The sequence below is a fragment of the Aulonocara stuartgranti genome, assembly GCF_965226115.1.
Source record: "Aulonocara stuartgranti genome assembly, chromosome: 18".
Lineage (NCBI taxonomy): Eukaryota > Metazoa > Chordata > Actinopteri > Cichliformes > Cichlidae > Aulonocara > Aulonocara stuartgranti.
Window position 1 is genome coordinate 1,856,664 of NC_138954.1, and position 15,534 is coordinate 1,872,197.

The 15,534-nt window shown below is 45.9% G+C and overlaps 1 protein-coding gene across 13 annotated transcripts in view; it reads right to left on the bottom strand.

Annotated features, from left to right (window-relative positions):
• dlg1b (discs large MAGUK scaffold protein 1b) overlaps positions 1-15,534 on the bottom strand; it is a 98,291-nt gene that overhangs the window by 68,882 nt on the left and 13,875 nt on the right. For 9 of the 13 annotated variants that reach the window (XM_082513571.1, XM_082513572.1, XM_082513565.1 and 6 more), the window contains exons 3-4: positions 7,621-7,784; positions 3,200-3,271 (exon numbers count right to left, since the gene is read on the bottom strand). In XM_082513571.1, the coding sequence (XP_082369697.1) occupies positions 3,200-3,271; positions 7,621-7,784 (236 nt within the window). The remainder of the gene's footprint in view (positions 1-3,199; positions 3,272-7,620; positions 7,785-15,534) is intronic. The other 4 variants (XM_082513568.1, XM_082513567.1, XM_082513566.1 and 1 more) reach the window with 1 other exon arrangement.

Consider the following 15,534-nt stretch of genomic DNA (forward strand, 5'->3'; position numbering starts at 1 on the left):
GCTGATGACATGTATGACTCAACGCCAAATGCTCGTGGAGGTGGAGGAGGAGGAGCAGTGTCCCTCTCAGCAGGAGCAGGGGGAGGAGGAGATGGGGCAGCGTGGGCGTTTGGCAGGTGGGAATCTTTCACAGCTCCATGAATCCGTCATGTAGCTGCGTCGCGTCTCATGCGTGTCATCATCATCATATGGCGTGTTTCACACCTCGACATTAACACAGAACAGGAAGTGATGCGAGTGGCGTTTTCCACAGAACAGTTTGCCGGGCTTTACATTAAAGTGATGAGCTCGTTTGCCCTGAAGAGAAATAGTTATTAGTGCTTTTGTACTTGTTCTCCAAGCAGCTGAGAGCATCAGAGCGATCGATCGGAGTTTAAATGAGCTGCAGCAGTTTAACGTCTGCGCGCAGCAGCAGGGAGAAGCATGCCTGCATGTTTGACCCGTTTCTGATAATTCACTGCAGAAAAGTTTAAAAAACCTTTATCGAGCTGCTGTGACCCACAACTGTGTTTAGCACTGGACTTTTGTTTCACAGTAACATGAAAAGAACAGTTTAACCCTGCAGAGAAGCTGCAGAGAAGCAGCACCTGCCTCAGGTGTGGACATCTCAAACCGCTCACAGCGCCGTGGTCGTCACACATCACGAGCGTTATCAGTTAAAGTCAGAGTGAAAAGCTTTGCTGGTTGTTCTGCTCTCTGCACGGCTGCCCAAGCAGCTTCAGCACTGTGGAAACATTTCAGGTAAAGTCGAGATGATGTGAGCGCCTCTGAAACACTACTTGTTCACCACCTGCTCACCAGGTACACAGCAGGTTTTTTAATTGGTCGATGAGCATCTTACAGGACGCGTTCACAGTTCGTCCGTGTCCAAGTCTCCGCCTCTTCCTGCGATGATGCTGTGGCTCTGTGGGTTCCGACTACAGACTGTAAATAAAAGATGGATGCAGTTTCCAGCTGTGCAAAATGAAGCCAGTGCATTCTTCTGAATGTCCAGCAGGTGGCGCCTCCTCTGACCCTCCAGCCTGATCATCTGATCCTGATGAGTTCATGGTCTCAGTCGCTGCTTTCAGGTGTCATTAAACGCAACAGTGTTGATTGTGTTGTTCCCATTAGAGTTTGTAAAAAAAGACAAAGAGGGAGATGCTCATTGGCTAACAACTTGTGACTGAAAGTCATTCACCAATGAGCATACAGTACCCTTCAGTGACTTCACTAACAAACAGGTGACGACGCTACGTCCATCTGTTTTATACAGTCTGTTTCCACTGCAGCTGAGGAGCCTCACCTGTCAGCAGGTGTTCTCCACCTGCAGCCTGACGACAGTGAAACAATGTGGGATAAAAAGGGAGCTGAGCCTTGATAGATGGTTTGACTCACTGAGCAGCAGCAGCCTCAGACCACAGCTTCATGTTGTGTGAATTATTAACTCTTTCCAGGCCGAGGCTCTGAGCCGCTGCTGCCTTGTGGTGAATAATGTTTGCTTATGGACGAAGCTTCGCAGGTAGATTTTGCATAAGTGGGTCACAGCAATGTGAGGTCAGAAAGTCCCCCGGACGAGCTGCGACACTCAGAAACGTACAACACTGAGAAACACATGAGGATGGTATTTGAAAGCAGCACGAGACACACAGGAGCCTGAAGAGGCGGCGCAGGACCGAAGCCTCACGGAAACCTGAACTGAAATCCACACGAACCACCACCACGAAGGTGCTGAACGCCAGTACAGCTCCAGTCTGTCCGGGGGAGGCCTCGCAAGGCTCCTTCACAATAAAAGCTCCACACATGCAGACTCAGGGGTCAGGAGCAGGCAGGCTCTCAGCCTGGCTGCAGGGTCATACCCGGTGTTTTTTAACAGACTCTCTCACTAACAGCTCAAAATGTAAAGTTGACCCATTTCAAACACTACTTTTTATCAGCTGATATCTGAGACATGCTGACATGAATTGAGTGAAGTTTGAACGTCTATTTGCTCAGTTTGGATAAAATAAGGAAGTGAAATTCAATCAAAAACAATAAACATGAACTGATCGAAGAGTTTCACTTCAATTTCAGATTCATTTGGACTTGAATGTAAATGAAACCGTGCTGCAGAGCTGAAATCAGGAACTAACATCTGCACGGCGCTAACGAACAAACTTCTGCTGCCGTATCCTGAGCTTAAAGTGAATTTTTAATCTGCATCATTTAAAGAGATTAAAAGCATCAGTAAAATGTTCTTAAACACATTTACTGCTGCTGTGAACAGCTCTATTAAATCTACTGTGTTTCTATTGTGCTGTGGGTAAATGAATCTATTTCATCTGGCTTCAGTTTGAGACCCTCGGCCAGTTTTAATCCACGTTTAACACTTTAAATGATTTTAATATCACTTTAACTTTGATTTACAGCTTGTTTTGGAAACACTGGTTACATTTTAGGTTTGTTGTTCCAGTAAAGTGAAGCCTTTGAGCACCAACTGTTCTCAAAGCTCATAACTGCAGAATAACAGCTCACATGCATCTATTAGCTAGCTGTGATGTTTTCATGTGAAACATGGTGTCTCGTTTTCCATTTATGGTCACAGCGTGAAAAGAAAAGCTCGTCACACCTGATTCGATGCGTAAACTCTAAACGACTGAAGACTCACTCGACGAAAAGTCGTTCGTGTAAATCAGTTAATAAAGTTTTTACCACATCAGTGACAGCTGTGTGTTAGTGTGTGTGTGTGTGTGCAGCTCTGAGGACCGGAGGTGTACCGTTCAGACCCGACAACATGAACCAAAACGAATGAAGCACGATGAACCCACGACCCCTGAACACAGCACAGACAGCCTCGACGTGCCGCCGCGTTCCTGCTGACAGAAATATTTAAACACTGAGACCAGACGTGAAGATGGAGGATGAAAACTGGAGGAGCGCAGCGTCAGGTCAGAGTTCAGCTCACACGCCGACCATGAAGCCACGGCTCCTCGGTGAGAGCTGCGAGTTTGTTTTATTGATCAGTGTTAAAAACAACCCTCAGACTTCAGCTCTGGTTCCACTTTCATCCAAACTCAGATCAGAACGACTCAAAGCGACACGTTGAGGCCGTCTGGGCGAACCTGACCCCTGACCCCCACCCCTCCGATGGCCCAAAAAAAGCACACGAGGACTGGATGGGACATGCGGCGAAGGTGGACGACACCGACAGCCCCTCCCACCAACAGCAGGCAGTACTTACTTGTCCGTCACGGCCAGGCGGGCGCTTGGCCTGCGCCAACGTGTGGAGGATTTCGTTTAGGAGGGGGGAGTCCTACGGGGGAGCATGAGCATTTACAGTCGGGAAAAAGAGGAAAGAAGAAGAAAAGCATTCAATCAAACAACACAGCAGGTTGAAACATCTCAGCCAACGTCAGGTTTGTGCTCCGATCTAAACATGATGCGTATGTCCCGCCCTCCATCTCTGACTGCTGAAATATGTCCACCTCACACTGACGCATGTTTGCCTCCGTTCATGCATCTGCAAAGGACTGAAACCCAACCAGCTGTGCTCTCACTGACACGAGTCCCCACCTGCAGCAGCGTGTTATGGTGGCTGGCAGAAAACTCCCGGGGTCATTATGGCTGTCACGTTCGACCTGTTCTGAAAATAAGGAGCCAGTTTATTGGCTCCAGAGGATACAGATGGAGTACTGATCGCCTGGTCAAACAACCAGCTCACCTTTACACCCATGTGACCCAAACCCGGGTCCTGGACAGCTGAAAGCACAGGACTGAAAAACCAGGATGAACGAGCTCAGTCCGGCTCTGGAAAAGCTCCTCACACAACAAACGGACTGGATCAGGCGGGAGCAAACAGACAAGCAGGTGAAAGACGTTCTGGAGAAGCTTCTCGTGTCATTTTTAAATTCAGACATTTTCCTTTGTCTTCCTCAAAGCGAGAAGCCCGATGCCTCACTCAGGAAGTGCAGGCTTAGCTTTGCCTGAAGAGAGGAACGGTTGGCCAGCTCCATCGGATGAGAACCGTAACCTCCACTTAACCTGGATGTGCCGCTCACTCACATAGCGAGCGTCAGAGTAAATCCTGAGCGTGCATCAGCTGCCCCGCAACCCTGAACGCTAACCTCAGGCCAGCCGCGAGCGGACGAACGTCTCCGTCCACCTGCCCGAGTGCACAGACTCCAGCTGTTTGCCACGGCAACCTCTGCAGACTTTAGCTTTAACCCCCTCCCAAAAAAACAATCTCATACAAAGACACAAAATAACATTTTCTGGATTATACTCCAATTTCTGGCTGATCCCATCTGCTATTATGAAAACACGGGATTAGAGTGAATGAAAGAAGCAGAGGAGGCAGACTGCTCCGTTTTCGTTTCACTAACAGAATCGCCGGCTTTCACGTTTCACATGTTGGCGTTCACCACAACGTCGCGAATCACATCTTGGAGACGTGTTTGTGCCGCAGACGCACAAACACCGAGGTCTCAGGATTTAAAGCACCAAACAAACAACCTGCCGCCTCTGCTCTCGTTTTTCAGGAAGAGAAAACAGAAACTTTACTGAAAATAACTTTAAAAGCATGTGAAGCGTGCAGACTGATGGAGATCGCTGGCATTAATCTCTCACTTTTACCAATAATCAATCGATTGTTTCAAATTATAAGACGTCAGAAAACTAAAACATCAGTCACCACTTTCACTCTGTCTTTTTCCCCCGTTTTACCTGCAGAGTCACTTTTTCTACTAAACTGAACATTTTCCATGAGTTCTACTTTCAGCGAGTCTTTATTTTATTTGACTTTTTGTCCCATTTGATTTGGTTTTGTGCGATTTTATCTTCTGTTCTGTGACGTTACATTTTATCGAGCTGCTCTGTTGTATTTCTGATGTTTGTTACAGACTGTTGATGTGCTGCATTGACTCTGGAACTTCACAACATCTGGAATAAACCAAGTTGTAGTTTGAGGGTTGAGCAGCAGGTCTGCACAAACACAGATTCATTCTGCAGGTAAAATAACTCCAATAATAAACTGATCAATGATGTCTTTGATCAACTGTGAGATCAACACGAGAGTGAAATCTCAGCGTCGGTGACCTCGGACTGTTTTTCAAGTGAGAAGTTTAAACGTCCTCACAAAGGTTTACATCAGATCAGCACAAAACTGGAAACTGGAGGAGATTTGTTCTTCTTATATTATAGAAAGTGTAACTTAAATCTGTGGATTTCCAATCAATAACAGTTTGATGTTCAACATTATTTCTGTTTGTTTTCTTGTTGAGATGCGTGTTTAAAAACATCAGACAACAACAATCGTTTGTTTTTTCCCTGAAACTGAACGTCGTTTGGATTTTCGAACATTAATGCGTTCGCTTTGATTCAGGGACTAACGAGGGATCAGTTTTAATGTTTTCTGGTCGTTTTATAACCAAACAATCAATAAATTACTGACGTAACCAAACTGCCAGATGGTGATGAAGTGTAACTGATGACAGTTTAGATAAAAATCAGGTGGAGGGAAACAGTTGATATTTGCTTTCCCTTCACTCACTCACTCACACTCACTCACACTCACTCACACACACACACACACACACACGATGAAACCAGCAGCTCCGCCTTTAATAACTTTGGATGATCTCCACCTCGGCAGGGGAGTGAACCTCCACGAGCGCTCACACGCTTGACTGTCGTTGCAGAAGGAAACATCACTCGTCTCATTTTCACTTTCCTCGCTTTAACTGCACAACTCATGAAGTTTGTTCTTCCTCAGGCTGCTGATCTAAATCTTCATCATCATCATCACTGTCCTGTGGACTAGTGAAGGACATCTGACGCCATCGTGTCCTCCAACACAAACGTCGTCTTTTAGCTCAAAGCTGCTGCGGAGGCGCACGGTCACGTACAGACGAGAGAAACTGAACAGTTGCTCTCATGGCTGAAAATCAGACCCAGTCAAACATTTAAAAGCACTTTGGTAGAGTTTCTGTTTTAACATCATTTAAACTCAAGGTGAAGAAACGCCGCTCCAGATTTATGTCCAACACACCTGTGCACAGCGTGAAACAGAAGCTCAGGCTGAATCGCGACTTTCATTTTGTTCAATACCAATTTGTACCACCAGATGGCGCAGTGATTACATGTTTTTAGTTAACATGTGAGAGCAGCTAAGAAGAAATGCCAAATGTTAAAAACAGCACGAACTAGGAAAGTGCTGCCGAACGAATTCTGCAGAACATAATTACTAAAAGTTCATTTGAAACATGAAAAATTAAGTTAACATTTAATTCATGATCAAAAGAAAACCTGCAGTTCCTCCAATGTCCACCAGAGGCTCCGGCAGCGAGTGAGTTCCCACAGACTTTTTAAATAAAAAGTTCACAGCCGGATACGGAAACCGCTTTAGTCTCCAGAGCCGTTTAAGGGTTTACAGTTTGTAGTTTCAGGGGCGTGGCCTCTTTGACAGGTGAATGGCGACACAGGTGGTTGTAGCTGCTAGCTGGCTCCCAGGCTTGAGCTGGTATTCTGGACTGTTTTAATGACATCATCTGACCAACAGTGAGGTTACGGCACTAACAGACCGTCCAAGAAGTCTGACTTCCAGATTTAATGAAATGTAACAATTTAAATTGGATGTTAGCATTAATTAGCACCACTCCATGTCTCTGAATGCATGCTTGCTAGCATTACCAGATAACTGAGCATTTAACTACCTAGATGTTCACTACTGGCTCCAAACAAACCAACATGGTGGCAGCCAAACTGCTAAGACTGAGGACAAAACCAAAGGGTGACATCACTGTGGTTACGTCTATATTTTAAAAAAGCCCAGAAAAGTAAACAGGAAAGAAAAGGTTTCATTTTGGCTTCTCCAGTTACGAACGCCAAAACACCACCGTGTCATTCTCTATTTTTAAATCTCTCATGTATGAGTGATGACTGTTTCTGTCACTGCCAGGAAATACCAAGACATGGCTGCTGTAACTGGTAAACAAGACAGGAAGATCCAGCTCTTATTTCAAAATAAGAGCAGGAGGAGTGATAACAGATGGCATCCACACACTGACTGAGGGGTTTTCTTGGCCTTTAGGAGACGACCGACCACAACCGCTCAGCGTAGCGTGAGCTAAAGATGCATTTATGCGTTTCAGGGTTTTGGAAATCAGAAGCACAAAACTGTATTTCAGCTCCTGTAATTTTAACGTTCTGGATAAAACAGTCTCATCACAGTTTTTGTGAATTTTCTTTTGAAGGAAGAAAACCGACACTTAATGAGGCTCCAAGCAGAAATATTATTGCTGCAGTGAAACGAGTTGCTCATCAGCCCAAACTAATCAAACCAAACACGCTGTGACCAGGAGTTCGACCCGTTTGTACCCGTCGAGGAGCCGGCGCTGGCGGGAATCCTGCTTTTCCTCGTTTAGTGCGAGCGGGGAACAGATGGCGTCAGTTTGTCCATCGAGCTGCTTTGCAAATCAAATGCAGCTTCATTTTTCATCCTGCGAGGTCTGAAAGGTTTGATCTATTTTTACCGTTTTCTATTTTTAACCAACGGTCGGCGTCTCTGCTACAGAGCAGCAGGAAGCAGGAAAAAGAACCCGAGTGTTGGTGGCACTTCCTGTCCTGACAGGCGGAGCGGCAGCTGTCAGCAGCTGGAGTTCTTACCTCGATGCTGGTGCTAAGGCTGGGCAGCGTGTCCGAGGTCACCGTTGTACTTTGAAGGCTGGAGAAGTCCCATAGGTTGACGGGCGCCATGGGGTCCGCCCCCTTGGAAGACTCCACCCATCTCTGACTGTCCAATAAGGTCACTTCGTAAAACTCCTGGATATCTGCGAGGACACAGAGAGACACGCAATTGGTAATGGAGTCGTTTTCAGCTTCATTTATTTTATTTGTCTTTGACTGGTAGACTCCTCCCTCGCTCTTATTTTGAAGGCTCCGTCTATTTTGTCATTTCCTGTCTAACAGCTTGCACGTCCTTTGCTCTCCCTGGCGCAGGTCGCAGGTGTAATTAGAGTAGAAATATATTTTATTTAATCAGAATTAAGCTGAAATCTGATCAGTTTCCATTACTAATTTTTCACAATAAAAGCTTTGATAAGAAGTGAAAGGTTCCCGTCTCATAAAACATTTTAGATTTGAGTATTTCTTCACTTAAAAATCTAATTCGCTGAGCTCAGAGCTCACGGAGCAGGCGAGGGAGGCCAGAGTGGAGGACAAACACCGACCTGACACTCGTCGGGGTCACGACCGCGGGTTTTGTTCGAGGCGGAGGCGACACACAGGAAACGGCTTCATCAGGCCGACATTAACGTTCAGTAAAAGTACAGCACGTGACACGTTTGGAGGTTTTCCTCTGCCATTAAAAACTTTTAAAACAGATTAAAGAAAATGCTGCTCACGCTTTCATTTATAGGTCAGGATCAGGTTTCCACAGGTGAGTCACCTGATACACACCTGTCACATTCAGAGAAATGAAGAATAAAGCAAACAAAAAACACTGAATCTCAGATGGAAATCTTCCTGCACAGTGACTCATTTCACTGTTAAAGCAGGAGTAAAAGAATCAGACAGATCAGGAGTTTTAAAGCAGAGCTTTTCAAAATAAAGCACCTGCATCTCTGTGAGTGTTCGAGCAGGTCTGTCCTGTTTTTAAAGAACTATGAATCGTCTCCAGGGACGATGGCTGACTTTAACCTGAGCTATCATACTCAGCCGTACATGCTTCTGCCACACTGTATGGATGCTTATGATTGGTTGTTTTATTATATGCAGACGTTCCTGATGAGGCCACAAGCTGAAGCACGTCGCTCAAATAATGAAGCTTTGACCTCCTCGGTTTGAGCTCAGCAGGTCAAACTGCTGCAGCGAGGGACTAACAGCGACTGACGGCGTGATTGATATCATGACTCCACGTTCAGATGTTTACAGTAGGCTGTTATTATAAAAAGCTTCGCCCTGGCAGCCGCATCCAGCGAGCTTTTTTTACATCCCGAAACGCGCTCACAGCGAGCGGATCTAAAATAAGCGGGCTTTCTTTGGCTCGCCGTGGCAGCTGACCGCCCAGCCGGCACAGATGTTTCCCCCTAAACCGTCAGATCACCACTTCAACAGCTCCTCGGGATGACCACTGGCCTTTAAATCTCTGGCACTCCCCGCCGTCAGCCCGCAGCGGCGTCTCGCTGCCTGTTAACCCTTTCCACACAGATTTCTAACGACCTCAGAAAGTACCGAGCTCAGTAAAAATGTAAAACGAGTGCAGCGCCTGGATCGATCCGAGGAAGCAGAATCATGACTAATGAGGAATCCCAAACATCCTCCAGGCTCCTGGAGGCTTTACAGCCTCTATTTTGGAGCTTTGGCACATCGAGTGCTATAAATAAAACAAAAAGCCGCTCCGCCATAAAGTCTCCTACTTTTACACCCACTGGAAACTTTCATTGGGTCCACATTTACAATCCGAACCAATCAAATAAAAGCTGCTCCGGCTCCACCTCTGCAGACCGTCGCCTGTCGACAGGCAGCGGATCACCTTCAAACTTCCAGCTCTGCTCGCCATCTTACCCACTGCAACCCACCTGCATCCTGACCCACCCCCACAGACCTTTCTCTGCTTTCCCAGCACAAAGAAACACGACTGCTTTTCACAGACAAACATCAAAACTTTTATTCTTTCAACCTGCCCACTGTTTTCTCAGCCTCTGGGCTCTTTGCCTCTGCAGCCTTTAATGACGGTGTTATCTGCTTTGTAACAGTCCAAACTAAACTACGTTCTTTCTGAGCACTCAGGGGCTTCCTATGCTCTGCTCTTTCACAATAAAAGCCTCTACCATGGCTACCAGCAGTGCCACGTGGAGCTGCAACGTCTCTAACCTGCAGACTCACCCTGAACCGGGCTGAATTATCACATTTATCATCAGGTGTGCTTCGTGGGCCGGTCGGTCACATGACTGAGAACAACATGGAGCCAACATCAGTGCAGGAGAGCGCTGTGATTTTCTCTGACTGCAGCTTCTGTAAAAGCCTTTGATGACTGAAAATAGCCTCAGATATCAGCGCAGAAGCTGATGCAAGAACTAAAAATACAAAGTCGCCTCTTTGTTTCCACAACTGTGTGAACTCTGTTCGTCTGCAGCATCCTGGCCCCGAACTGAAGAGTCTCAGCAGCAGCTGGATCCCATCAGGCTCCCACACTCATGACCCCACAGGGTGAAGCCCACTGACTGTTTTACCAGTGACACCTTTGGCACTTAGTGAAAGACTTGACGGTGGAGATCCATCCAGACTTTAAGCTCAGCTAGCGTACAGACACTTTAGCTTTGGATATCTGCTGATACTGAGCCCCACAGTCATAAGCTGTGCGATTGACACTCTGTGATAAATCCACGCTGCGGACACGTCATTAGCCGCAGGCCGACACCTCCCTGGAAGAATAACTACACGTCGTCTCAACGCAGCGCCTGTGACGGGCCTGCTCAGTAATTCTTGGGAACTATCAGAAAGGATGTGAGGAAACCACGACAAACAGCGAGGGCGCCAGAGGGACGAAGCTGCAGCGTTTGGTTTGTTTCTAAACCACCAGGACGCGACCACCACACACCGGCATCAACACCGGGGTAGGTTACATCGTTACAAGATAACAGACCAATACACAGAAGTTATTGATGAGTGAAATAATCCTGAAGAGTGCAGCAGATGTGCACCTCCTCACAGAGTGGAGCAGAGGGAGCTTGTTTCAGTCGGAGGAGGAATGAACTGAGACAAAGAAGGATTATTCTTAGCGGAAAAAATCATGCAAAGCTCAAGTTCAAGAATCAAAATCATGAGCTGGAAATGAGAGAAGTTAAAGTTAGAGGATAAAACCTCCACCAGTCGATGTCAGCAGACTGCCGGCTGATAAAAATCCAGCTTTCTTTCCTCTGGGAGAGGCCGTAGCACTGTGTTCCTCCAGGCTGAGGTAACTCCAGTCTGACTGAGGAACATGACGGTGTTTTTAACAGATTCATTATAAGTTGTTAGTGGATGCATTAGTTTAATGGCAGATTTAACTACATGCTGTTGCATCTGTTTTTATGAGCATACTCACTTTTTCTATTAACCTAAATAACATTTACTGACCGTTCCTTTAAAGACGACAAAGTGAAGGATATCATAACATTTTAACGCCGGCCTGCATCACTGTGTGCAGCATGTTGCAGTTCCTCCTGCAGAGACCAGATGCTGCACAAAGCGTAGATTTAAACAAATACAGACACAGATAGAAAGACAAAGTTGGATTACAGGGAGGTGGAGGTCACCATGAGCAGGCTAGAGGATTAAACGATGAAATGTGGAGACGAATGACGAGAAATAAAAACCAGAAATGATGCTCAATGTCAAGTCTGCTTTTGTTTTCCCAGCCAGCGCCCCCTAGAGGCTGTGACATGCAGCACACACTCAGCAACTTTAATTTCATTGGTGCCGGGATGTAAACACCATGTGCAGTCACTGATCAGATTTTCAGGGAAAATTCTTTTAAAAGTTTCTGATTATGTCTCAAAAATGGTTTTAAAACACTTTTTCCTGACAGTTATGCTCCAAACACCAAATATTTACCTTCGGGACTCTTTCAAAGACTTCTCTGGTGAACATGGCTTTGGTGGGCAGAGGTTAGTGGAAGCAAACGCACACAGCAGGAGAAGAGCTGGTTTATATAGTCCAACAAAGTGGTCGAGAGCGTGCGACAATTTAACAGCCAGAAGTAATCGAGGTCACGTCACTGAATACACGGATGTTCACTGAGTATTTAGTTTCCAGACTTCTGTAAATGAACCAAACTGTTAAACTGAGGAGACTAACAGGTCTAATCGAGAGCACACACTGACCTGCACTTTAAACCAGCTTAAGCTGCTTCTTTCACTGAAGGGTTTAATGCAGCTTTTTTATTCTTTAAACTTAAGCAGTGCAAACTGAGCCCGAGTAAATGAAAGGATCCGGGGTCACCTGACCGTGAGAGCGCTGGTTTCCCTGCTGTCAGTCCATCTGTCCTCGGGGGACGACCTTAAACACGGCGCTGAATTGATGCCCAATAACAGAGAGACCTCTGTGGAATTGTGGGAGACTCGTAGATCGTTTTACAGTGAAACCAGCGAGCTGCTTCCCAACTTAGAGCTTTGTGTTTGACAGCCTCTGCGGTCACAGCAGAGGCTGTCAAACAGTCTGCAAGACGAAGGAAGCGCAGAGACCCTGAAGCTGGAAACACGGCAGCAATCTGGGATTTTTTAAAAGCAGGAATCAAAGAAAGGTTCAGAATTTAAACACCAAATCATTACTTTAAATAAAAGAGTAAAACACAGCAGAGACTCCCTGATTTCAGTCAAACATGAAACTTTTCAAACCCGAGCAGCTTAACCACAAAGATGATGCTTAGTTTTGTTTTTACCCGAGACTTTCTCTCCACATTTAATTATTGACCGAGACCAAAATGCTCGACGGCTGCAGGACGGCAGAGGAACTCTGGGTGACTGGGAAGCAGAGCAGCACATCATCGGCCTAAATGCAAAAACTGATCTATTAATCAGGTTTAATAAATCGTGTACACGGTGCATAATCCACAGGTCTGAGATTTCCACAGTGGGACGTTTCCTCAGACGTCTTCAGCTCTCGTTTCTGACCTGCAGGACTGGGATTTAATTAAAACCAGCTGACAGATAATTGGCCCAGTGACTGTGATCACATTAGCCAGTTGGAGCGAGTCGGACACAGCAGCGTCTGTTGTCCGCTCTAAGAAAAGACCACGCCTGTTTAGACTGCAGTCGCCATCAGCACGACCACACTGCAGCGGCATGAACTGGCCACACCCAGAGCTCGCAGAGGTCAGCAGTGCAGATCAGACGCGGATTAATCTAAATCCCACCGACGACTACAAACAAAAGCAGAACGCTGGAAAGTCTTTTTGAAAACGACGAAGAACAAAGGAAACGTTTACACGAGTCTCTCAGCCGCCGCTGTTGGTCACGGCATCGCTCGCCTTCCTCGCAACCTTCTCGCCAAAGCTGCGCTTTAAACCATCTCCAGGTTTATGAATCTCACTCTGAGCCCGGAAACAGCCGCAGACCAACATGCAGATTTAGAGTCGCCGATCCAGGGTCGGCTTTGTCGCAGCAGAAACAGAAAGACGAGAAAATAAATATTAGATGAACCTGATGAAATACTGACGACGACTGATCGCTGGAGTCAAACTGTTTGTCTCAGGTGCTCCTGAAAACTCACTCGTATACGTTTCAGCTTTAACATCATGAGAAATCCCTTTGTTCTCCCGCAGCCGCTCGTGTTTACTGATAAACATCCAAACATTTTGGGGTTTGAGCCTGTCTGTGATATGAACACTCAGTGTCAGTGGAGTGGGCAGGTGTTTTTCCTTTAATGTGTCACACATCTGCCTAACAAACAGGTTTGCTGCTCAGCTGAAAGTCAAAGCCGTGCACGTGTGAGGACGTGTGTGAAACACGACTCACGTCAAACGTGTAGTTCAGTGTGCGAGCGTCTCTCAGCTGTTCCACGCACAGTAAACACGCCACATAAAAGTTTCCTGATTGCAGGAACGACACCACGACTCTTAAAACGACCCACAACAACCTGTTTCACAAGCCTGAACATGACACTGCGAGCATGTTACATCGTGATGTAAACACAAGGCAGTGAATCTGTGCGTCTACTCGTTTCTCCCATCGCACACAGAAACGCACCTCCACACTCACATTTCACAAACACCTTCCTGTAGTTTCAGAATAAGAGCGCTGCCTCGTGACCACGGTGCAGCTACAAGTGGAACGACAACACTCAGCTTCCAGAGGATGAAACTGGGCTCGAGTTTGAGGAGAAATAATCAGATTCATGTTTCATAACGATGCTCCGAATAACGTCGTTGGGTGTTCGTGTGCTTCATCCCATGAACTCTGACTCGCTGACCGCGGCCTCTGTGAGTGACGTCGGGAGGATCGCAGAGGTCCAGATTATAAATGCAACATCAAAAGCTTCACTTAAAACTGATCTGACTCAACATATCGTCACGTCTTCAGAAGCCGGCGCCGTGTTATTCCCACGTCTCTGTGCAGCCCGAGGCCTCTTAAACCTGCTGAATTATCACAGCTTCAGTCAGAATTTGTTGTGCTGAACATTTCATTGTGTTTCTTGATGCTACCTGTTCTGACCCGTCTACCCGACGTGATGTTTGTGTAATGTACGTTTGGTTTGAAGAGGTCCGATTTCACTGCAGGCAACTGCAAGTGACAAATAAAGCTTCATCATCATCGTCATAATTATTCCCCAAATCACAAACAACAACCACCACAATCAGAGGAGCCTGGATCCTTGAGGCAGACCTGGTCCTGCAAACGGACTGCTGAGAAACATCAGCAGACTCGAGCTGGTTTCGATAAAGGCGTGGTTTGGACAAACTCACGCACTCACAGACGTGACCGTACACGTTAAATGTGCAGCTGTGTGAGGAGATGAAGACGTGGAGATTTCCTGTGTTCAGTGTGTGGTCCTCACGGCTTTAACAAAGGAGGGGCAGAATTATCACACAATAAACTGAGAGGTGATGCAAACGTTTCCTCTGTGTTTCTAACGACGCGATCGGGAGCAGCTCAGCAGCTCCACATTCACTCAAAGTTGTACAAACATTTCGTATTTCAGGCTTTTTTGCATCTGCGAGGACACCAGGTCTCCGATGTTGCCAAATCCTGCTACGGCACAATCTGTCCAAACATTCCCGGATCAATGACTCCGATCGTTTCCATTATTCCTGCTAACAAGCAGCACATCAAACCAAACGTATAAACACTTTTTCCTGGAGGGAACCTAAAATATCATCAATGCAAAGATGAAAGCAAACCGACATTAACCCTTTAAAGCCGGTCGGAGCAGCACGCTCCGTTTTGTGTAACTATTTTTAAATCCCAGTAGCTCTGCAACCACGTAAGCTAGTGCAATAAATTTTGTTGCATATGAAACCGGAGGAGTTGTACTTACATCTTATGCCATCAGCTTGTCCTCGGTCACGGTTTCCTTCCACATATAGTTTTGTAAAAACAGCATAAAAAGCCCTTCTAGCAACAAAAACATAATACTCCAGAAACAGGCTTTGCTGATCCGATCAGCTGTTCAAAACATTTCCTACGTTGGAACAGACGTCAGCCCGAACTATCCCATGTCCGCCATGACCTGGCTGAACCGGAAGTGACGCAGTTTTTTTAACCTTCGAGGCCTTATAAGCCTGTACTGGTGTTTTTAAAACTCATGTTGACTTCATGATTTTCTGGGATGCTTAGAACTCACATTGCGCTGCTGGAAATAGTTTATTTGTGTTGCTGTTTTTTGGCAAATTTGCATTATAATATTTATTTTTCCTGCAGTCTATAAAAATTGGTGTATCTCAAAAATAAAACTATGAAAACACTCAAAATAAACTTGCTGTTGTTAGAAACTATTTTGTGCAACTTTTTTGTATTTACAGTTTTGAGGGATAAAATTTCTCTAAATAGAAATATATGTGTAAAAAAACCAAAACAAAAAAAAAAGATTTTAACTTTTCTG